Below are 25539 nucleotides of genomic sequence, written 5' to 3'. Positions count from 1 at the left end.
GCTTGATACTGTTTTCTGCTTTCATCCACTGTTATTGTACATATACATCTAAATATGTGTGTGCTGATTCAAAAAGCCTTAAATTTAGAGGTTTGCTCAATGATATAAATAGTATCTCTACACAGGGTGAGTTTTGGATCATGCCCTTGTGCGTTTTGCATTCCGCTTTACTGTTTTTGTTGTCCGAAGATATTTCCAGCAGAGAATTTCCTGATTTAAAGTTTAACACTCAATTAGAAACTATCCATCCCTAATCCTCCCTTTTTCATGTGTGAAAACATTGCATTATGGGAAATGTTCAAGGAGGGCAGACTGCTGGAGAAAAAGCTGGTGAAATCTATATTTACCTGTTACTACCCAGAGTTTCTATTCTTACTTTAAAGACAACAGTATGAAATAGGTTTAAATCATGTCCACATTAAGGCTATAACTGGGTGCAAATCGAGAGTTTTAAGTGAAACAGCAAGCCACATGTCTAGTTTGTCATGCATCACATAGAGCACGTTTCTATTTTTAAGTTTGCCTCTGTTGTTCAGTCAGAGCAAAGTACATTTTTAGATATTAGGCCTGCAGCACAAGAAAGAAAATGCTGTTTGTTTTGGTTAGTAAACCTAAAATAATGGTGCAATCAGGTTTGTTGGTCAAACTGTGTTTCCCAGCCTGTTTATGGCTTACAGTACCTGGCACCAAACTTTTTCAGATTTTGTTGCAAAATAAACACAAACATTAATTTAATTTATTGGGATTTTGTGTGATATATCAGCACAAAGTGGTGCATGATTGCAAAGTGGAAGGAATAATACATGATTTTCAAATTGTTGTACAAATAAGATTGGAAAATGTATTTTGGATAGCAATAACCACAGTAGCCACGGGTCTATGGCGACTGTGTAGGAGTTGCAGACATAACAAAAAACACTAGTGGGAGAATCTGTCATTTTCTTCATAAATCTGACATTTGTGGAAGAGTGGCAAGAAGGAATCTATTGTTGAAGGATAATATACAGGTCCTTCTCAAAATATTAGCATATTGTGATAAAGTTCATTATTTTCCATAATGTCATGATGAAAATTTAACATTCATATATTTTAGATTCATTGCACACTAACTGAAATATTTCAGGTCTTTTATTGTCTTAATACGGATGATTTTGGCATACAGCTCATGAAAACCCAAAATACCTATCTCACAAAATTAGCATATTTCATCCGACCAATAAAAGAAAAGTGTTTTTAATACAAAAAACATCAACCTTCAAATAATCATGTACGGTTATGCACTCAATACTTGGTCGGGAATCCTTTGGCAGAAATGACTGCTTCAATGCGGCGTGGCATGGAGGCAATCAGCCTGTGGCACTGCTGAGGTCTTATGGAGGCCCAGGATGCTTCGATAGCGGCCTTTAGCTCATCCAGAGTGTTGGGTCTTGAGTCTCTCAACGTTCTCTTCACAATATCCCACAGATTCTCTATGGGGTTCAGGTCAGGAGAGTTGGCAGGCCAATTGAGCACAGTGATACCATGGTCAGTAAACCATTTACCAGTGGTTTTGGCACTGTGAGCAGGTGCCAGGTCGTGCTGAAAAATGAAATCTTCATCTCCATAAAGCTTTTCAGCAGATGGAAGCATGAAGTGCTCCAAAATCTCCTGATAGCTAGCTGCATTGACCCTGCCCTTGATAAAACACAGTAGACTAACACCAGTAGCTGACACGGCACCCCAGACCATCACTGACTGTGGGTACTTGACACTGGACTTCTGGCATTTTGGCATTTCCTTCTCCCCAGTCTTCCTCCAGACTCTGGCACCTTGATTTCCGAATGACATGCAGAATTTGCTTTCATCTGAAAAAAGTACTTTGGACCACTGAGCAACAGTCCAGTGCTGCTTCTCTGTAGCCCAGGTCAGGCGCTTCTGCCGCTGTTTCTGGTTCAAAAGTGGCTTGACCTGGGGAATGCGGCACCTGTAGCCCATTTCCTGCACACGCCTGTGCACGGTGGCTCTGGATGTTTCAACTCCAGACTCAGTCCACTGCTTCCGCAGGTCCCCCAAGGTCTGGAATCGGCCCTTCTCCACAATCTTCCTCAGGGTCCGGTCACCTCTTCTCGTTGTGCAGCGTTTTCTGCCACACTTTTTCCTTCCCACAGACTTCCCACTGAGGTGCCTTGATACAGCACTCTGGGAACAGCCTATTCGTTCAGAAATGTCTTTCTGTGTCTTACCCTCTTGCTTGAGGGTGTCAATAGTGGCCTTCTAGACAGCAGTCAGGTCGGCAGTCTTACCCATGATTGGGGTTTTGAGTGATGAACCAGGCTGGGAGTTTTAAAGGCCTCAGGAATCTTTTGCAGGTGTTTAGAGTTAACTCGTTGATTCAGATGATTAGGTTCATAGCTCGTTTAGAGACCCTTTTAATGATATGCTAATTTTGTGAGATAGGAATTTTGGGTTTTCATGAGCTGTATGCCAAAATCATCCGTATTAAGACAATAAAAGACCTGAAATATTTCAGTTAGTGTGCAATGAAATAAAATATATGAATGTTAAATTTTCATCATGACATTATGGAAAATAATGAACTTTATCACAATATGCTAATATTTTGAGAAGGACCTGTAAGTCTGGTTTAATTTTTTCCAAAGGAGACGGGGAAAATGTGGCAGAAGATGCTCTGGTCAGCATACAGCATATCCAGGAATATCCTAGTCAAAGTCCAGACCCAAATCCAATTGAAGAGCTGTGGCAAGACTCGAGATTTCCTTAGAGGATCTGATATCTTCAGTAACAATCAATAATCAAACAGTTGAGCTGGTGCCACAGTATAAATACCTATGCTTGGTTTTTGATGACAAATTGTGTTTTGAGCCACAAGTGGAGCAAATGGTCAAAAGGTCCCACCAGTGTATGTACCTTTATCAAGTGTTTTGCACTGTTAATGTCAGTTCTGTTTATGAGGATGTTTTATTTTTGCTTTGCTGCACTTGTTCTTACATTTTTCGATGGCACAGGTCACTGTCAGTTAAAAACAAGAATCATCTGCAGTTTATGCAGTAAAATTGCCAGCATACCCCTGAATAAACTTTGTGACCTTTACAACACCTAATGTCTAAAGAAGGTTAAAATCTTCTTGGCTGACTCATCTTGGTCAGCCATCTACAGGAAGGAGATACGGGATGCCCCGATGTGGAACGAGCAGGGAAAAGAAATCTTGAATCTCTAATGCTGTCAGACTTCTCGCTTCCTTTTAATGCCGTTTTGTGTGTTTTTATGTGACTGCTGTCTGCACAACAAGCTGCTCTAGGGGATATTAAAGTTTACATTGAAACCACGATCTCCATCCAGTCTGATTGTGCCTGAGCTTTTTTGCAAAGGAGAACGGGCAAACATGTCAGTCTTATGTGCAAAGCTGGTAGAGACAAACCCAGTCAGCGAAAGGTGGCTGTATAAATGCAAGTCACACCTTTCAGATTTTTATTTGGAAAACAAAAATCAATATTCTTCCATTTCAAGATTACGCTCTTGTTTGTGTTTTCATATCACACGAAATCCTAATAAAAATAGATTTTTGGCCGTAAAGGGAAAAAACATCATGATGTTTGAGGGTTATGAATCCTTTGCAACGCAATGTACAATTTAGAGCTAAATGTCTCATTTAGTTGCTATAAACATAGACATTATCGTCCTATTTCTAGGACTTTGACTTTAACACCTAAAAGCTTCTGCTCTCTCAAACACTACCTTTTAAGACTGAACTCTGTGACAGCTAAAGTTACCTTTTAGGCAAAACCAAATCAATACATTCCAGAAATAAACATTTGTCAAAAACTATCAGCAGGTCTTTAGAAGGACTCGATAAAGCAGGTCAACACAGATTGGTGAAACTTTGCTGACAGTGCAGGAGAAAAATGTTCTCTCCGTGACTCCGCGTTGACCCATGTGTGCCTGCATCCCTTCCCCCCGGCTGATGATAGATGTTTCTCTGCAACAGAAACTGGCCACAGCCCAACATAGAGATAAGGACGCCTCTCCCTCTCTCTCCCTCACAAGCAGACCGGAACGCCGAGGTGCTCTGTCTTATTCCGCGCTCAGCTCATGACTCAAGCCAAAACCAGCTAAAATAAACGGTGCACACATGGAAACACACACATTGGATATACTGGGCTGAGAAGTGGATGTTGTGTATGATATGGCGAACAATGAGAAGCTGAAGAGTTGTCTTGACTGAAACTATGAAAAACAATGTAGACCCATGGTTCTAGGCCACAAAAATGTATCTCTGTCATCAATCAGTCAACAGCTCATTGATTTCCTGCTCCTTTTATAACACACACTGCAATCAGACTCAAATAAAACAAGCATTTAAAAAATTTCAAAGGTTAATAACACTATAAGACACACCCACTTACTTGTCTTTTGTCTTTCAATGACAGAAGCTTTTTATTTCTTAAATGTTTATAATGCTGTCATGAATTGCAGATGCAGGCAAGGGATTCATCAAAACTTTATGTCTTGAAAAGCTGCAATGAGACTCGATGTTTAACTATAGATTTCCTGAGCCGTGTCTGGAGTTTATCATCATGAGGAGTTTCTAACAGCCAAGAAGACTCTTCACAAACTGCTCACTGTTAATGTTGACTAATGACGGGACATTAAGACAATAAATCTACACCTCCTCTATTGCACAAAGATGCCAAATGACTGGCATGATCAAGACAATGCCTGCAGGCATTTAGGAAAGCCACACACATGCCACATACATGCTTGGGGACAGCAGCCTATGCAGAAATAATCCCTGGGATCCAAACCAGTTGAAACGTCTCACACATTCCACATCGGTTTCCTCACAGAAGTGGAAAGAAACCAAACCCTGGCCTTTAAAAGAAAACAAATGGTGGTTCTGCCAAGCCCAGGGATAAAGTACTGAGGAAAACTCCCTCCTTCCTTCTCCACTTCTCTGCTCCAGTCCAGTCCCGCCTCCAGCCTGCACTATATCAACAGCCTGCCTCCCACTATCAAACTCCACAGAGCTGCACAATCCACAGCTGCCTAACGGTCTTCTCTCTTCGTGTTGTCTCCTGACCAGCAGACAGTTAGCCATCATGTTTTACCAGCAGAGCTTCGCCAGTGGCCCCTCTGTCATCAACAGACAGACCCGCAGCTACACATCCAGCGCTGCCCCGCACAAGGCCCACAGCGTGTCAGGCCTCAGCTTCAGGAGCGGCCCCCGCATCTCCTCCTCTAGCGCTCGGGTTGTCTCCTCCGGGTATGGTGGCGGTATGGGAGGGGGCTTTGACCTTTCCAGCGCCATGGACCAGGGCAACATCCACCTGAATGAGAAGGCCACCATGCAGAACCTGAACGACCGTCTGGCCAACTACCTGGAGAAGGTGCGCTCTCTGGAGGCAGCCAACGCCAAGCTGGAGATGCAGATCAGAGAGTACTACGAGCAGAAGGGCCCAGCAGCAGAGAGGGACTACAGCCAATACTGGGCTATCATCAACGACCTGAAAGACAAGGTATGGAGTGTGGCGGCCTCTGGAACTTAACATTTTTGCAGGTCTGTTAATGATTATTGGGGGAGTTTTAAAAGGAAGCAAACCTGATGTCTTACAGATGTTTTAGGAATTTTATAATATTTTCTGGGTGTTAATGCAGCAGACAAGGAGTCAGAGTTGAGGAAATATGTTTTATTCCGCAGTTTTGCCTGTAGATCAAAATCAAAGCCAATCTAAAGCAAGGTACGGGAATCCAAATGAACTGTGCAACTAATCCCACGTTTTCTTTTGCTGCTTTCTCTCCAGATCAACGCAGCCACCATTGAAAATGCCCACATCCTGCTCCAGATTGATAACTCCAAACTGGCAGCAGATGACTTTAAAACAAAGTATGAAAAAGCTTTTAAATGAGGTCAAACAGGCATTCTCTTTAACGGTAGATGTGGCCTCATGCTGATGATCTGTATTTCTGTGACCTGATTAGATTTGAACATGAGTTGATGATGCGACAGTCCGTGGAGGCCGACATTGCCAACCTTCGCCGCCTGCTAGACCAGACTACACTGACCAAGGCTGACCTGGAGATGCAGATCGAAGGCCTACAGGATGAGCTGGCCTACCTGAAGAAGAACCATGCAGAGGTGGCTGACATCGTGCAGCTCTTCCATGTGCCCACAGGCTGATGCAAAACAGATCTAATCTGTGCCTTCTTTAACTCTTTTAGGAACTGGCAGCAATGCGCTCTCAGCTCACTGGCACAGTCAACGTGGAGGTGGACGCCGCGCCTCAGCAAGACCTGAACAAAGTCATGGAGGAGATCCGCGCCCAGTATGAAGCCATCACCGATAAGCATCGTCGAGACCAGGAGGCCTGGTTTAATCAGAAGGTGAGGATACTTTCTCATAAACAAGCGAGCTTTGCTCCACACATTGTAAATGTGGAGGTTTGCTCCCTCTGGACACCGTTTAAACCTAATCGTCATAATCACAGGGATGTAAAAAGGTGTCCTTATTTTTTCTGATTTAGTCGGCATCCCTGACCAAGGAGGTGGCCATTAGCACAGAAACCATCCAGACGTCCAAGACAGAGATCGGTGACCTGCGGCGCACACTCCAGGGTCTGGAGATCGAGCTCCAGTCTCAGCTTAGCATGGTGAGTATGAAAAAACCCTTAAAACCCCCCAAACCACATTTTTCCATCTCCCTGATCATTGCCTTATCTAACCATAAATCCCCAGATTCCAATCTTGGTCAGGACATAATGAGGGAAGAGACAGAGGTTAAAGAGTTAGAAGGGAGGATAAGAGACATTGGAGACATTACAGGAGGAATGAAGGGAACAGTGGGGAGGGGAGGAGCTTCTCCCAGGAAAACATTTCACAGACATCTGTTTGAATTCTGAAAGTCATAAAAAGGTTTGAGGAAAGTTAAAAAAAAATTATAATCCTGTGGGTTATGTGTGCCCAAATGGTGTTAGTCACTCACCACTCCCAGAAACAAACCTCCCTGCTGCAAACACATAAATACATGCAGAATCCCATTTAAACCCAGCTGCTCTTTATCCTCTCATAAAGAGAGCGGAGCTACAAAGCAAACAGCCCTGCCTTTGTGTCGGATCTGCTTCATCCAGGGTGTGGCTGCTGCAGAAGACAGTTCAAAACAGCCATAATCCCTCATGAAAAGACTTCAATCTCTCAAAACTTTATTCCAAGTTGAAACAACAGCAAAACTCTTTTATTTGTCTTCTGTTCTGTGACAGAAAGGGGCTCTGGAAAATACGTTAGCAGATACAGAGGCCCGCTACAGCGCCATGCTAGCCAATTACCAGAACACCATCAACTCGCTGGAAGCGGAGCTCAGCAACATGCGTTTTAGCATCGAGCAGCAGGGTCAGGAATACAAGATGCTTTTGGACATCAAGACCAGGTTGGAGCAGGAGATCGCCACCTACAGGAGCTTGCTGGAGTCGGAGGAATCCAGGTAAACCGAGTTGCAATAACATATTTGACCTTTTACAACTAAAATGCAAGAAACAAAAATATGCAAGGTCTCCCCACTCACTGTTTTCTTCAACTTCTCTCTCTGCTTTTCATCATTTCAGACCAATTGGCACAGGTAAGAGACACAGATTTCCATAAACACAATGCAAACACCTTCGTGATAGCCTTGAACAAATGCTATAATAATTCTTTTTTTCTTTCTTTGTAACAGGAGGCTCAAAGACCACAGTCACAACCACAACTGTGCGCTCTTCCAGCTAGACGCCCAGACTGGCAGGACAAGCTGTTCTCAGACACACACACACACACTATCGGTTAATTAATAGATGCTACATGAGATGAGAGAAACTGTACTGAAAAATGCTGAAAACAAAACCACGAAGAAGAAGACTTGATGTACAGGACTGTGAGTGTGTTTGTGTGAGACTTGTCTGACAAATAAAATCTGCTGGTTGAGATAAGAGCTGGGCTGTTTTCTTTTACTCCACTTTCACATGTTTTTTCCATGACGTAGTTTTGGGTTTATAAGGTCTCCATGGCAGTGGCTGTAGTTTTTTGGGAGGTGGGATGTAGAGCTTTTCTTTTTTGAGGCATGTCTTATGTAATCGGGCTGCTGTCAGGAAAAGGGTGAACAATAGCTAAGAGCTGGAGTCTGGAAAGAATTAGGATCTGGAGGAAAGGCCACTCAGCCACTTCCAGTTTCAGCAAAAATGTTACATGGCCTTGCAAATATATTCACACTCCTTGAGCTTTTTCACATTTCATCACATTAGAACCACAAATCCCAATGTATTTTCTTGGAAATGTATGCAATAGTGCACAACACCTTGAAAAACCACCTTATCATTTAAGGTTATAAAGTTATCCAAACCAACCTCACACTATGTACAAAAGTAATCTCCCCAAAGGTAAATTATAATTTAACTGGGATTTATCCAGTTCTTAAAAGTCAAATTTTACCAGGCACATGCAGTATACGTGTCTGACCTGTAGAAGCAATATATCCCTTAACTAGAACCTGTTTGACAACACAAAGAAGGGTAAAACATCTCAAGAAGCAACTCATCATGGCCCGATCTAACGAGCAGATGAGAAACAAAGTCATTGACATCTATCAGTATGGAAAGGGTTACTACGCTATTTCTAAGGTCAGTGGGGAACCACAGTTGGGGCCATTATCCACAAATGAATAGAAAATATGGAACAGTGGTGAACCAAGAGCGCATCAACAACTCATCCAGAAGGTCACAGAAGAACCCAGAGCAACATCACAAGAACTGCAGGCCTCGCTTGTTTTTGTTAAGATCAGTGTTCATGATTCAACATTAAGAAAAAGAGTGGGCATAAATGTCTTCCATAGGAGAAACCAAGGCTAAAATTACTACTGAACAAAAAAATATACAAACCCTTGTGCCATATTGGCCAAAACATCTTGATGATCTTAGACTTTTAGAACAATATTCTTTGCACAGACAAAGGTGGAACATTTTGGAACATGTGAGTCCTACAACCTCTGGTGTAAAACTAATCCAGGATTTCAAAAAGAGAAACATAATAGCAACACTCAAACATGCTGGTGGTGTGATGGCCTCATCCTGCTTTGCTGCTTCAGGACCAAGACAAACTACTCTAAATGTTGGAACCATAAATGTTGCTGTCTAGCGATTAAATTTAAGGGCACTTGGGTTATGAAGTAGATCCAAAGTCAACTTTAAAAAGGCTCAAAGAAAGAAAATGACTGAGAAACTGTAGCATGACTCTGAACCAGCAGCTAGAAACCCTCCTATGTGGCAGAGTTCAGATAATTATGCAAAGAAGACTGAGCTGAACTTTCTCCACAGTAATGCAAAGACTAATTTCCAGTTATCAAACACTCGATGGCAGTCGTGTTTGCCAAGGGTTATCAAGTTTAGGGGGCAATTAGTTTGTCATATGGACAAAGTTGGTTTGTGGAGCTTCTCTTTTCCTTAATGAATACAACCATCATTTGAAATATGCCTTTTATTTGTGTTCTGAATATTTTCATGAGATGATCAGAAACATTTCAAGGTGAAAAAAATTGTTAAAGCAAAACAAATTTATAGGGGACAAATACTTTTTTTTACTCGTTTGGTACTCGTACTTGTACTCGTCGTCTTCCGCTTATCCGGGACCGGGTCGCGGGGCCAGCAGGCTCAGCAGAGACACCCAGACGTCCTTCTCCAGAGACACCTCCTCTTGGGGGAGCCCAAGGTGCTCCCAGGCCAGCCGAGAAACATAGTCTCTCCAGCGTGTCCTTGGCCATCCCCAGGGCCTCCTCCCGGTGGGATGTGCCTGGAACACCTCCCGAGGAAGGCGTCCAGGAGGCATCCGGTGTAGATGCCCGAGGAACCATTACTGGCTCCTATCAATGTGGAGGAGCAGCGGCTCTACTCCGAGCCCCTCCCGGATGGCCGAGCTCCTCACCCTATCTCTAAGGGAGTGCCCAGCCACCCTACGGAGGAAGCTCATTTCAGCCGCTTGTATCTAGGATCTCGTTCTTTTGGAACCCAAAGTTCATGGCCATAGCTGAGAGTAGAAACGTAGACCGACCGGTAAATCCAGAGCTTCGCTTTTCGGCTCAGCTCTCTCTTCACCACAACAGACTGGCACAGTGCCCCAATTACTGTGGCAGCCGCACCAATCCGTCTGTCGATCTCCCACTCCATTCTTCCCTCACTTGTGAACAAGACCCCGAGATACTTAAACTCCTCCACTTGAGGCAGGAACTCCCCTCCAACCTGAAGAGGACAAGCCGCCCTTTTCCGGTCAAGAACCAAGGCCTCGGACTTGGAGGAGCAGATCCTCATTCCAGCCGCTTCACACTCGGCTGCGAAACGCCCCAGTGCATGCTGTAGGTCTTGGCTAGAGGGGGCCAGCAGGACCATGTCATCTGCAAAAAGAAGAGACGAAATCCTCTGGTCGCCAAACCAGACCCCCTCCGGCCCTTGGCTGCGCGTAGAAATCCTGTCCATAAAAGTTATGAACAGGACCGATGACTAAGGGCAGCCCTGCCAGAGTTCAACATGCACCGGGAACAGGTCCGACAAATAGGTGCCGGCAATGCGAACCAAACTCCTGCTCCACTTGTACAGAGATCGGATGGCCGCTAATAAAGGGCCCCCGACTCCATACTCCTGGAGCACCCCCCACAGGGCATCACGAGGGACACAGTCAAATGCTTTCTCCAGGTCCACAAAACACATGTGGACCGGTTGGGCAAACTCCCATGAGCCCTTGAGTACCCTGTAGAGGGTATAGAGCTGGTCCAGTGTTCCACGGCCGGGACAAAAACCACACTGCTCCTTCTGAAGCCAAGGTTCGACTATCAGGCAGACTCTCCTCTTCAATACCCTGGCGTAGGCCTTACAAGGGAGGCTGAGGAGTGTGATCCCCCTGTAGTTGGAACACACCCTCCGGTCACCCTTCTTATGAAGGGGGACCACCACCCCAGTGTGCCAGTCCAGAGGCACTGTCCCCGACCGCCACGCATTGTTGAAGAGGCGTGTCAACCATGCCAGCCCCACAACATCCAGAGAATTTAGGTACTCAAGGTGGATCTCATCCACCCCCGAAGCCCTGCCACCGCGGATCTTTTTAACCACCTCGGTGACTTCAGTCTGGGTGATGAAAGAGTCCAACCCCGAGTCCCCAGCCTCTGTTTCCACCAGGGAATGCGTGATGGCAGGATTGAGGAGATCCTCGAAATACTCCTTCCACCGCCCGATAATGTCCCCAGTTGAGGTCAGCTGCCTCCCATCCCCAGTGTGAACAGTGTTGGCGAAGCACTGCTTCCCCCTCCTGAGGTGGCGGACGGTTTGCCAGAATCGCTTTGAGGCCAACTGGTGGTCCTTCTCAATGGCCTCACCGAACTCCTCCTAGTCCCGAGTTTTTGCCTCTGCCACCACCCTGGCCGTGGCACGCTTGGCCTCACGTTACCCGTCAGCTGCCTCTGGAGTCCCACAAGCCAACCACAGCCGATAGGACTCCTTCTTCAGCTTGACAGCGTCCCTTACTGCCGGTGTCCACCACTGGCTTCGGGGATTGCCGCCAGGACAAGCAAAGAGGATTGGGCAGCGGACGAAGGGTGGAGACCTCGGCGGCCCAATCCCCGGATGCTTAGACTGGCTCTAGGGACGTGGAATGTCACTTCGCTGGGGGGGAAGGAGCCTGAGCTTGTGCGGGAGGTCGAGAGATATCGACTAGAAATAGTCGGGCTCGCCTCCACGCACAGCGTGGGCTCTGGAACCCATCTCCTTGAGAGGGGCTGGACTCTCTTCTACTCTGGAGTGGCCCACGGGGAGAGGCAGTGGGCTGGGGTGGGTTTGCTTGTTGCCCCCCAGTGTTGGGGTTTACCCCAGTGGGTGAGAGGGTCGCATCCCTGCGCCTTCGGGTTTGGGACAGGTCTCTGACTGTCGTTTCGGCCTACAGGCCGAGCGGTAGTGCGGAGTACCCGGCCTTCTTGGAGTCCCTGTTAGGGGTGCTGGATAGTGCCCCTCCCAGCGACTCCATTATTCTGCTGGGGGACTTCAATGCCCACGTGGGAAACGACAGTGACACCTGGAGAGGCATGATCGGGAGGAATGGCCTCCCCGATCTGAATCCGAGTTGTGTTTTGTTACTGAACTTCTGTGCTAGTCACGGATTGTCCATAATGAACACCATGTTCAAACATAAGGGTGTCCATCAGTGCACTTGGCACCAGGACACCCTAGGAAGGAGGTCAATGATCGACTTTGTTCTCGTATCATCAGACCTTCGGCCGCATGTTTTGGACACTCGGGTGAAGAGAGGGGCTGAGCTGTCCACTGATCACCACCTGGTGGTGAGTTGGATCCGCTGGGAGAGGAGAAAGCCGGACAGACTTGGCAGGCCCAAGAGCATAGTGAGGGTCTGCTGGGTCTGCTGGGAACGTCTGGCGGAGCCCTTGGCCAGGGATGTATTCAACTCCCACCTCCGGGAGAGCTTTGACCAGATCCCGGGGGATGTTGGAGACATAGAGTCCGAGTGGACCATGTTCTCCGCATCTATTGTTGATGCTGCTGCCCGTAGCTGTGGCCGTAAGGTCTGCGGTGCCTGTCGTGTACTTTTTTTTTACCACTCTGTAAAATCCATTAGAATTTATTTAAATTTGTTGTTGAAACATGACATACTGTGGAAAACTTCAGTGTGAACCCTTTTGACACTGTAAAAGAATATAAATGAATAAAATGAAGTAAAAAATAACTTACACTTCACCCAGTAAGTTTTTTCTTAAATAGGACACACCCAAATGGTTGACTAATCTTTGCCCTGGCAGCTTTTCAACGCAGTTACATCAAGTCTGTGTAACTCCTGTCACCTAGAAACAAGAACACACATATGACTGAGGACAGAAACACGGAGCAAGAAACAATGCAAACAGTGACTAACTAAACAAAGAGGGTTACTGTGGAAACAGGTGTTATCTGTATGGGACTGTGACCTATTTTATGAGCTTAGATTGATGCCAAAATCCAGAGAACCATTCTTTGGTGGAGAGCATTATCTGATTAGCTGATGGATTGTTTGCCTTGCACAAGCGTTGTCTGAAATTACAAAGAAATCCTTTAAAGAGTTCAAAATTCTCAACCGATGAAGTAATATCAGTTTGGAAAGAACAGAAGATGTTACTGGAGTTTTTAACTCTCTCAGAGGAGCTTCACTCAGCCATATTTGGAGCAGTCGTGCTGCAGATAAGCACGTCTTTTACACTAAATGCAAAGTACTCTAGCTTATCATTCTAATTTCCAAGGTAAATCCGGAGCAGAGGTCATAAAAAGATGAAGCCATTTTACCCCAACTGGTGTTTAACAGAGCACTTGAAATGTGCCAGGAGAGTTTCACTTTTTACATCAGTTTAATGCTTAACCAAGTTAGCCCTTGGCAGCTGATTAAGGCAGGAGGCTTGAGGCAGAGAAAAGGTGCAGGTCCACTGGGTGTTTATTCACCAACACTGAAGACATACAGGTACAAGACCCTGTTACACAAGTCACACATGGTCACAGCTACAGCCACCGTCAGTTTGTTAACCGGCAGCCTTTTATAGCTCCTCCCATTAACAGACCTACCATGACAGGCGAAACAAACATATACACTAACATACATACAACATAGCTAAAACATCACTTTATTTAACAAACATTATTACTAAACATCTCCAAAACAAGTCTCTACCTAGGCTTAAGTCATTAACACTAAAGACTAACATACACACAGTTTACTCCTCCCCTTCAATTTATAATGGTCTCTTCCGGAACCTTTAAAAGGTGCTCAGGCCCCCGGGGAATCTTTTGGCCCAAACACCCTACAGAGGAAGAGACAGAGGTAAGTCATTTGTTTAACAATACACTGGAAAACAATTAATTCCAAAGACTGGTCACAATACTGGTATTTTATCCATTTGTTATGTTTGTTTACCAGGACAGGTCATCATCAGTACCACCTGAGAAGAAGCTGCCTAAAACAGCCACAAACTAAGAATAAAATACTCCAATCTCTTTCACAGTGTAATTTGTTCTTTCAACAATATTCAAAACAGCATTTTAAGTGTTCCAGCATACGTAATGAAGCTATTCATTACAAGTGCCTTGCGAAAGTATTCGGCCCCCTTGAACTTTTCAACTTCTTGCCACATTTCAGGCTTCAAACATAAAGATATAAAATTTAAATTTTTTGTGAAGAATCAACAAGTGGGGCACAATCATGAAGTGGAATGAAATTTATTGGATGTGTCAAACGTTTTAACAAATAAAAAACTGAAAAGTGGGGCGTGCAATATTATTTGGCTCCTTTACTTTCAGTGCAGCAAACTCACTCCAGAAGTTCAGTGAGGATCTCTGAATGATTCAATGTTGTCCCAAATGGCTGATGATGATAAATAGAATCCACCTGTGTGTAATCAAGTCTCCGTATAAATGCACCTGCTCTGTGATAGTCTCAGGGTTTTGCTCAAAACGCAGAGAGCATCATGAAGACCAAGGAACACACCAGGCAGGTCCGAGATACTGTTGTGGAGAAGAGACATACCCCAAGCGACTTGCAGCTGTAATTGCAGCAAAGGGTGGTGCTACAAAGTATTAACGCAAGGGGACCGAATAATATTGCACGCCCCACTTTTCAGTTTTTTATTTGCTAAACAAGTTTGACACATTCAATAAATTTCATTCCACTTCACGATTGTGTCCCACTTGTTGATTCTTCACAAAAAATTTGAATTTTATATCTTTATGTTTGAAGCCTGAAATGTGGCAAGTGGTTGAAAAGTTCAAGGGGGCCGAATACTTTTACAAGGCACTGTACATCTAAATCATGAAGGTGAAACCTCTTGACCTGTAATAGTGTGATTGTGTCCTCCTATCACAGTAACAGGAAATCCTTAGAAACTGTAAAAGTGTATTACACCACAGGCTTATCTACTCATGGACATATTCTGTCGCTGGGTGGTAATTGTGGCCTAGCTTGGCAGCATAGATGGTTTCATGAGGCGGATGGGTGGATTACTGGTGGCCAGAGGGAGTTGTCCAGTGTTTCGCATCAGTGTGTGGGATTCCTTGCACGCACCAGTGTAAAGTAAATTGTTGCAAGGCCGTGGTGTGTATTGGTATTGTTGGATGATGGGGGTTGCACTCTTTGGGTGGATTGGGGTGAAACACAAAAGTTTTCTATCCAAAGAAACCTGTAAAAACCCCTCAGCAATCTCCTTCAGTGTTATAAAATAAAAATAATAATTGGCCTAGTCCATAGAAAGTAGGTCATTAAAGGTGTTCATTTAAAATATTAATTTATTTTTGACTTGATATGGCTCCACCTTGGCTTATTCAGAGGGAAACTACAGTCCAACACCATTCAATGACGAAATCACAAAAGACCGTTCAAACATCAGTCCCCTACAGGTTCAGCTGGAGAACACGGTTCTGAAGTCAGCATCAGATTTGAGATTTACCTTTCTCAGATTCTAAATTTACTTCAGTTTATCTATATAGCGCCAATTCACAACACATGTCCTCCCAAGGCAATTTTCAAAAAATAATCAGTTCAATCAAATCATGGATGAGTATTTAGCGGCAGTGAACAGTTGCTTGATTGTGTCGATGACTTTGCAGCAATCCCTCATACTGAGCATGCATGCAGTGACAATGGAAAGGAAAACCCCCCTTTTTAACAGGAAAATTCTGCTTCTGCTGGAGGAAGAAATCTCCAGCAGAATCAGGCTAGGTGTGAGCAGCCGTCTGCCACAACCAGGGTTCGAGAAAACAGAGCAGAGACACAAAAATAACACAGAAGCACTGATTCAGCAGTACTTTGATAAGAAATAAAAGTAAAACATCAAAGGCAATAGTAGCTCCTTTGGTGGCTTCATCTAGAAGAGAAACACAGCTAAGCAGATCAACTCTGAGCCAGGTTTCATGTAGTAGTAAAAGCTTAGCCAGTAGCTATGCCTGTGAGTGGTTTGGATCTTGGCAACGTAGATGCACCGTTTTCATATTATTTTTGGGTTTAGTCAGATATACAGATTTCACTATAGCCTCATATGTCTGTAGTGTGTATGCAAAAGAGAAAAAAAAAGTCCTGAAAAGAAATACTCAGTTATTGTCTCTGAAAACAACAGATCTCCTCCACTGTTTATGTTTAAACAAGCATCATTAGATGTTTTTCTTCAACTGCTCCTGATCTGACTTCTTGCTTTCATGATGTGACGTGTTTGGCATCACTTTTTTAATCTACTGTCTAAATTCTATATTCTATTGACGTTTGCTTTTTTAGGTGCATTTGTTATGACTGCAATAAGTAAAGAAATATTCAGCTTTTTGTTGCATCCAATTTTGCATACCTTTTCAAATCCGCTAACCTCATAATGTTTGATTTAGTCAAAGCATGTTTAAACAAACTGTTATTAGAGTTTAGGGGTATTTAAAGTCAATGAAAAGTTAATGAAAGCAAACTTAAATGTGTTTTGACAACATAAGAATACAATATAATAGCATTTTTTCTGCTTTAGAGGTGCTGGTAGAGATGCGAGGAGTTTCAGTACAACAGATAATACAATAAAGAAGCTGGGATTACATGTCTGGTATGATGCAAGTCTGCATGTCTCATCAAGGCAAAGTGGGAAATGGAAACACCGAATACGGCAGGAACAAAAACAAAGGCCGCTTTGAGTGCCAGGTGTTTATACGAGGATGGGTGTGGTCTAATTTAGGAACGCTGAGTAGTGGCGTAATGTAGATCTGCGATCTATAGGAGCAGGTAAAAGGTTGGAGAAATCTCCCCTTTTGGTTTTTAATAGTAAACTTTTCATATGGTGTACTTGCACCTCATTCAGTCTTGTCCTATAAGTATATTTGTTGAAGGATTTGCACGTTTTTTTCTGTCTTTGACTAGAGATTGACTCAGTCATTTTACAAGTTAAGGCCAGTTACCTGTAGACAGGATGGTTAGGGAGAGTTTTAGTAGACCCACACAGTCTGGTGAGTCAGAATTATCATTTCTTCTCAACATCATAAAATATTATGTCTTGAACATAACTTGAATTACTTAATAATAATAATTAAGGCTAGGCTAGGCAGGTTTTTTTGTATAGCCTTTATACATAGGGCAATTCAAAACGCTCAACAGCAAACCATAGAAACAGACATTTAAACAAATAAAAAGCTGAGATGTGAAACCAATTTAACAGGAAAGACTAATTATATAATCTAAATAAATTGTTTTTATTTCCATCTCATGCTGCAACAGCTAATCAGCTTCTTCTGTCTCTGAGGACACAAACACAGACAGATCTCATAGAGGGACTATTGTACTTTCATCATTATTTTGATGATCTTTTTAAACCACCAATTTAACATCAAACAAAGATAACCTGAGTAAATTCAACAACACTTTTTCAAATAAGGATTTAAGCCGTGGACGGACAGTCTTTTATGAGACAGCCTCTTTCTTTGAATGAGGAGGGATTGCTGGGATACACAAGCGAGGCCTCTCACAACAAACCGTTGCTGCAGACGTTAGATGCAGGGAGCAGTCATTTTAAATTTCTTAGAAGGTTCTGAAGGGGTTCGGGAAAAAAGTCAAATGGAGGACCCAAAAAACTTCCCCTGCGTTGAGTAGAAGGATCTGGTTGGGAGTTTATAAAGACAAAGACTGATCCTTAAATAAAGGCCCTTACTGATGCTGACTGCAAGATGACATCTTTGAGAGAAGGGCCTAAGGAACAAAAAAGCATCTTCTGGAGCCGCATCTCCTCCAACACCACTTTTTTTAATTTGCAAAGGTGCACCAAACATGGCAGACTGAAAGTTGGTAGAATAATCCGACACGAGAGGTTTTCTACACAGCAAAGAGGAGCAGACTCCATCACGGTCTGGTGAGGTCACAGTTACTTCTTAATCATTCAATTTTCAGATGATGGATTGAACAGATCTCTGTGAGAGGTTCACAGAGATCTCCACAACTGTCTCCATGACCTGTCTGTTGTTCTCCTTGGTCATCATGACAATGTTGGTCACTCATGTTCTCTAACAAACCTCTGAGGCCTTCAACTTTCCTTCCACTTAACAACTATGTGCTTTGTGTTGATCTGTCCTATAAAATCCAGATAAAACATAGTGTCCAGTCTCTGTTTGGACACTATGTCCAAGTAGAGGGTGCTTAGACAGTATGTCCAAGCACACTATGACATTTTGTCTCATTTTATTGAGACAAAAAAATGAAAACGTTCAAGAGGCATGAACACTGTAATTGACTATAATAATGAGTAATTGTTTTGACATCTGCTGGCAGATATGTCTTATGTGTAAACTGCGCAAACAACATCGTTTCTGCTGGTTTTTAGAACAGGCAGTACCATCAGGGAAAGCCAAAGGAAACCTCAGTTTCACACTTGGCAACAGTGTTGTTATGATGTAACCAAAATAGTTATGTGCTGCAACTTTAACCTCTTGAAAGGCATTCCGGTCTATCTGCATTGTTACTTAATGGTGTCTCATCCAAATCTTAGTCTTAAATAAAAAAACCTGAACATACAGATGAGAGACGTATAAAGGTTTAGCTCTGAAACGGCAAAATAAAGCTCTACAAAACTACTTGCACAAACTACTAGTGCTTTTATCACTCTGTTAAACCCATACTTAGAGCTGCAGGAAAATACAATAAACATTCACATCTGTTGCTGGAATGAAATCAGTATATTGGTGGAAGTGTTGGGTGGGTGGCGCTGTAAATAAAGTTACTACATAATGAGTAGAGATGGGATTTAAGGCTCTTTAAATGGAGCCAGATCATGTGAGGTTGCACTGGGAGGATGCAATTTATTAGTTGATCAGAACTTGAATGAGACATCTTTCTCAACCATGTTACACTTTGCTTTATTGGTTTTTGTCATTTTTCAGACGCTGCTGTGTTTTCTTTGGACTAAACCCTCATTTTGGTGTTTTCAGCCAACTAAATCAGTTGCTGTATATCTCATACAGTTTTAGATTCTGCAAAACCAAAAATAAACTCATATAAAAACGCATACATTTTAATCGAAAGGTCATGGGGTTAAATATCGCAATGCTGGTAATTCTCTCTCAGTGGGACTCCTCCCAAAGAAGGCCTTCTTGATAAATTACAATTTTTTTTAACTCTTGTAGACTCCTGTCCCCTTTTCCCTTTCCCTAAAACGTTAAACAAGTTACAAAGAGTACACTCTGTGTCACGGAGCTTTGGATTAGACATTGGTCATTAAAGACACTTTATTTTAGTGGTATAGTGACTTTACATCATCCACATAGAATGTATTTGTTCCTAACATGAATCACCATCCAGTGTTAGTGGTGCGGTATAATAAAATAGAATATAAATAACCTTGATTATCCTCAGAGGAGAAATTCAGGTGTACCACCTGCAAAGCGAAAGGCAAATGGAAGCACGCAGATTTACACATGGGCAAAAAGGGAACATATAAAAACAAAAAACAAAAAAATAAGAGGCTGTACAGTAAGAGCAAATTTACAACATAAGAAAAAATACTGTGCAGTTATTAAAAATAGCATACTCAGATTTAAAAAAAAATCTGCAACTGAATGGGATAATTTTAAAAAATGTACAAAATGTGCATGTATATTTGTGCATAAAAACAAAAACAAAATGTTTACAAGAAATTGTAAAACTCAAAAAGAGGTCTCTAGGAGTACCACTGGGACTCCAAAAGATCCTCAATCTTTTCCGCAGATTCAGTTTTTATCTGACCCTTCTGTAAAGTGAATCAGTGTTGTGACTGCAGTCCAGTTTAGTGTTCAGGTGAACGCCCAGGTACTTAGAGAAACTGTGGCAAACCAACAGAAAACTGAGCTGACATGCTGCCTGTCAGGATGTGCTTACATCTCTCACTGTTTCTGGATGTGTCTTGTCACCACAGGTATTTTCTGGGTTCAGCTTTCACATGTTCGGCCTGCAATATTCACTGTCAACAAACTTTACTCACCTCAACACTCTTTCAGTTTACGTACACTCGTGTTATACAGCATATTCTGGGATCTTACACTATGTAAGAAGGTGCTGCTCTTATCAGTCCACGTTGCCCGCTGAATGCACACAGCCACTGCCACAAACACATCATGGGAAGAAATGGCACACGGTGCATTCACTTGCTCCTGGAAATCTGACATTTACCCCTGTAAACACTGGTCTTGATGGTAAAAAGTTGCAAATAAATAAAATTAAAAAATATATAAATCTTCTTAAACATACTGTTTCACATTTTGACAGAAGATAATGAAATGTAAATTGTAATATAATTAAATGATTTCTTCACTGTTACAAATTAGTTACTTTAATACTGTAATTAAATTACCTCACACCATTTATGTAATTAGTAACTACTCCTCAGCCTCGACTGTTGGTCACATTTACTCTAATTCCCTAAATGTCAACCACCATAACTGGAGGGTGTTGGATTTTAATTCAATTTGTGAGCTCATTTAATTGTATTAATGACATGTCTTGTCATTACTTGACTGATGAATAGAAATAAACTGGTAAGACATGGTCACATTAGGGCATATGACAAAAACCCATGCCAAGTTACTAATACTCATGTCTATCCTCTCCCCGCTGCAGCTTCCTGTGATTTCAGGCTAGCCTGGGGACATAGAGGGAAATCCTGGGAAGTGGATGAGAAGACGTTATTTGTTTGATGCCACATATTTGACATGTAACCAAAATTCAGCTCCAGTTCCACGTGCAATTTCTGTTTACTGTCGTTTAGAAAAATATCAGTATTATGTGTAACCCATTCATGTTGCCATCTTGCTGAGCAAGCTCTATGAGCTTAAAAAAACATTTTATGACATATTTTCAAAGATACAGGAGAGAAAATATTAGTTAACTAAAAACATTATAAAATAAAGCTGCTTTGGCAAAATCCACACAGGGCCCAACTCAGTCTCAATCAAAGCAGAACTAACAGTAACTGAGGAAATTAGCTTAGCTAGGTTTTGAATCTGCAAAGCTGGACTGCTATCATCATGTGCAATATGGCTCACCACCCAGGGCTGCACTGTGTCATAAAGGGGAGGGGGAGGTTGAGCACTTGAAAAAAAGTATCTTCATTAGGTTAGTAAAATCATAAAAAAATGGCATTTTCTTTGTTTTTCCCCTTTTTTTCCATTAAGAAGACCTTAAATTCAGACAATCAGTGGGAATTGTTTACATGTTTTTGTAAAAACAAAAAAGGGAGATTCTTACTAATCTCAAACCCAAATTAAATGATTGAATCTGAAACAGCTGGAATGCCAACTAATGTGTAAATTTGTAGAGCTTTCATTCAATTATTAAATTTATTATTAGTAGTTTTATTTGAAATAATCTATTGGCAGTCCTGGAAGACTTCAGTGTGGAATATAACCAGATCATATTAACCTCTCATATGAAATGTTTAAGCATTAGTCATGTCAAGAGTTAAACGGGAGGATCACAGCATGCATATCAGCAGGAATGTCGATGTCCCTGGGTCAAGAAGGACATTAAACTGCTGGAGAAAGAAGAAGCATTTTTCACTTGGACTGGGGTTGGGAGGGATGGGAGGGACTCTATTCAGAACTGTTAGGCTGACTCACGCTGGGAGGAATGCTTAACCTCTCTGCTAAAAGGTATCACGTACTGTTTGGAATCAGATCTCGATGTGAAACTTTTCAAACTCCCTGATGCAGCAAAGAACTGGAACAAATGAGAGGTAGAGACTGGAGCAAACATACAGTCAGGGCTCTTCAGACCATGCCAAGCATGACACAGATGTGGTCCTTTATACATTTTTATGTCTTTTGATCCTCCCAGAGTATTCAAACTCTGAAAATGCACTATCATTCAGTACATTATCTTCCACAGTGTAATCTGTTATCTTATTAAACCTTGTTGTTGGCAACAAAGCATGGCAGAAGAAAATGAGTTTAACAGGTAAGGCTGGTTTAAAGAAACATGCCCTCCATAAGACTACCCTTAAGAGCAGTGAACACCTAAACCTGTTGCAAAAGTGAAACAGCAGCTTCCCAACAGTGCAGAACAATGCAAATTATACTGCAGCTTGTTTATACAGTCATACGTAAATTTCACCCATCATCTGAGCTGATGTTTACCAGGGCACAGCATACACTGTGCAATTAAAAAGGCACATTCTTTGTAAAATGCTGTTTAAATATCTCCTAAGATACATAAAACCTAGAGTAGCAATAACTACTCCATAAAAGTACAGAATCAAACCCCCTGAGAGGCCCAGTGAGGCACACTTTCCCTCACAGAAATGCCACAGACTGTAAACACATGGAATGACTGGATCTTTCCTAATTCTGTAAGTGTGGCCTTAGCTCCATATAAAACTTCGACAAAAGAGCATTCATTGGAGCAGTTACATAAAACAAGCTTCATGTCCTCCAAGTTTATTTCCTTTGTTTTTGCACTAGGAAAAAAGAATAAACAGAGCATTGAGATCTTGGATGTTTTATCGTAACACCTACCAGAGAAATTCTCTTCCACCACAGTAATAATACCACCCCCAGCTGATAGGTTGCCTAAACATAGAGGCTGAGTCTTGCACAAATAGAAATCCACACTGGCAGTATTCGGAGGCATATTTGAACCACATTCAAAGAAGCAGATGTTGCTTCCTGTCATTCATCCTGTCGGAAACTGTTAAATGTGCTTTGGACCTGCTAGGACAAGCTCTTATAAAGATGATAAATGACTGATAAGTTGTTTTTTTTAAGTGAGGGAGAAACTCAAGTATGCGATTGAAATGTTTTGGCATTCCAAGTGCTGCCAAATGACCAAGAAACCAATGTAAGGTTACCACAGTAAAGCTTATGAATTGGATGGTGCAGAGGATCAAATCCCCACACAACATTGCTACACACTTACATATTCCTGATTTCGCAGCACTGTTAGTTTGCAGTCTGGATCGATTTACAGAGCAAGCTCTGCTGAATGTTTCCAACATCCCAACACTGCCATCTGGAGGGCATTAGCTGAAGTGGCAGAGATATTGATAGTCTACTCAGTTCCACTTTATTCTAAGCTGAATCACTGAATCCCTACACAAAACTGCCAAGTAGGGCTGCAGCTATCGATCATTTTAATAATCAATTAATCTAGTGATAATTTGTTTGATTAATCTAACAAAAAATACTCTAAATTAACACACCTCAATAAACAAGTGCTTTGCATTTTAAAAAAACCTAGCATTTATTGCACATATTAAAATGCATTGTTAAATGGAAAAAAAAAAACTGTCATGTGATTGGCTGATTTGCTATTTGTGTTAACCAGCAACTGAACATGTGTGCCTATTAAGGTGTCCGGGGTTGTATGGTATAGCCACAACATACAAATTACAACTGGCTAAATACTTTATTTGCATGAATGAGTCATTGAGAAACAAAATGCTGTATATTTTGTAAGCAGGATTGAAACAGTCATCTATACATATAGATTATTGTTTAAAATTACGTAGTTTCTGAAATGATTTTTCTTTATTTAAAAGTTCATAAGAGTAGAAACTAAAGCTGTAATTTAAGAGAATTGTATTAAAGCAGTGCTTGAAATTCTGCAGAGTTAAGTTTTCTTTGAAGGTTTTGGAAAGCTGAATCAAATGTTTGACAAATTTAAAGACAAAAGTGGCTTTCTTAGGGATAACATTAAAGAAAGCCAATTTTAGTCCAGCGCAAAGCCAGTTCTTCATCTAAAACTGCTTTAAGCTACAACAAGCTGCTTACGAATACAGCTGAGAATAATAATCTTAATTATTATCATCACACATATTACACTAATTAAGGATTTTTCTTATAAATTTAGATCATTATGTAGCTTTAAGTGCATGACTGCAAAGTTCTCGGTGTGTGCCGCAGCAGGGTCAACATCACCAACAAACAAAACATCTCTTGATCTGAATCATTTCCTGGTTCTCATGTGCTTTTATCGCACTGACCCTTTCCCTCAAACAAGTACTACCAGATCCTAAAACTCCTCATTCCAGAGGGGAAATGTTCTGAAGAATGCTGACCTTTTTCTTCAAAAGATATGAATTAGTTTTACAAAGGTCAACCATTATCTGAAGAAACCGATACTAAATTAGTCAGTTGCAGATTGTTAAAGAAAAAAGCATTCTCTTCAAAACATGTTTGTCCAATGCCTGGTAGGTCAGAAAACTGAGAATTTGAAAAAAACAAAAATGTGGCATGGAGTCTACCAGTCTGAAGGTCTGCTATCATGCTGTCAGTAGCAGAGACATTACATCTGTACATAGTAGATGAAGTAGAAAGGAACATATCTATTAATTCCCACGGATGGTAAATTGACCCAAGGTCTGGGGAGGTTGGAGGACTTGCTAACATGTCAAAGTCATTGTTGGTCTCCTTGAACCATCCTTGAATGGGTACAAGATACATTGTTTTGTAGCAAAAGGTCACTTCCTGCACTGGATACTGTTTCTATGCAAGGGTTTATTTGGTTTGCAACCATAACAATGTTACACATGAAAACATCCTGGTTCTTCCCGTTGTGCATATTGTTACAAGGCCTTTCCGTATTAAACAACAAAAAGCCCTGTGGATCTAAATAAGGAAAGTAGAAAAGTGATTCATCAGACCAAGCTGCAGCCTACTAGTTTCCATATGCAAGTGCTGATCTTTGCATGGACATTGCAGACAGTGTGTGCAGTGTATACAGGTCATTATGGGCACCCTGAAACCAACATGTGTTACACAGATGCACCGACACATCAGCTTTAGAGATTTCAACCTCTGTCCTTTATAGAACATGCAAGAGTTGGAAATAATGTTCACCACCTAAACATTTTGAACTAAATTCACAGCTCCAATAATAACTAGATCTTGTGAATGTAATATTTAGTCTGAAATTATCCATCTTATTCACATATTGATTGCATCATTGCCTGGGATCCATTGTATTCTCTGCTGTTGTCTTTGCTCACATTAGATAGATTTTCTAATAGCTGAATTCCCAGCCATTATAAAATTTTTAATGCTTTCATTGTCACAATGTCTTACTAATCAAGTGAAGCCGAAGGCGGCACAATTAACTTCTGAGATGCGAGATATAAAGGCCTAGATTACCAATGAGTTCTCACAATGATGGCAGAAACTACCTGCTGCCCGCAAACCCACGCACACACACGACAGTCACTGACCACCCACCTCGATGAAAAGGAAATTTGCTAGGAACTATACATCTTTTGAAAGTCTTTTCCTAAGTCAGGGAGAGCCACGTTCCCTTCACTTTCACAAAGTGATACGTAGCACTGTTCAGTTCAAAGTTCTCAAAAAGGTGAGCTCCCCTCATGAACACTGCAGACATATCACTTTTGGGACCAATTAGAGCAGAGACCCAGGAGTCGGGTCGTCTCGTCCAACATCAGTGTCTGACTTTGCAAATGCTCTTGCGCAAGAACAGTTAAAAATCAACCAAAACACATTGCTAGACATTGTGGAAACCATGTCAGAAGAGCTGAAGCCGTTATAG

General features: G+C 42.0%; 1 protein-coding gene across 1 annotated transcript; it reads left to right on the top strand.

The window, feature by feature from the left end:
• Positions 1 to 4976: 4976 nt before the first annotated feature.
• Positions 4977 to 7954, top strand: LOC124868697 (keratin, type I cytoskeletal 13-like). Its single transcript, XM_047366205.1, has 8 exons — positions 4977 to 5513; positions 5799 to 5881; positions 5977 to 6133; positions 6217 to 6378; positions 6519 to 6644; positions 7251 to 7471; positions 7593 to 7606; positions 7703 to 7954. Exons 1-8 carry the CDS (start codon positions 5097 to 5099, stop codon positions 7750 to 7752), a joined length of 1230 nt encoding a protein of 409 aa, XP_047222161.1. The 5' UTR covers positions 4977 to 5096; the 3' UTR covers positions 7753 to 7954.
• The last annotated feature ends 17585 nt before the right edge of the window (positions 7955 to 25539 follow it).

Source organism: Girardinichthys multiradiatus, chromosome 5 (assembly GCF_021462225.1).
Source record: "Girardinichthys multiradiatus isolate DD_20200921_A chromosome 5, DD_fGirMul_XY1, whole genome shotgun sequence".
Taxonomy (NCBI): Eukaryota; Metazoa; Chordata; class Actinopteri; order Cyprinodontiformes; family Goodeidae; genus Girardinichthys; species Girardinichthys multiradiatus.
Note: the sequence above shows the minus strand (reverse complement) of the source record. Positions and strands in the feature narration are given on the sequence as shown.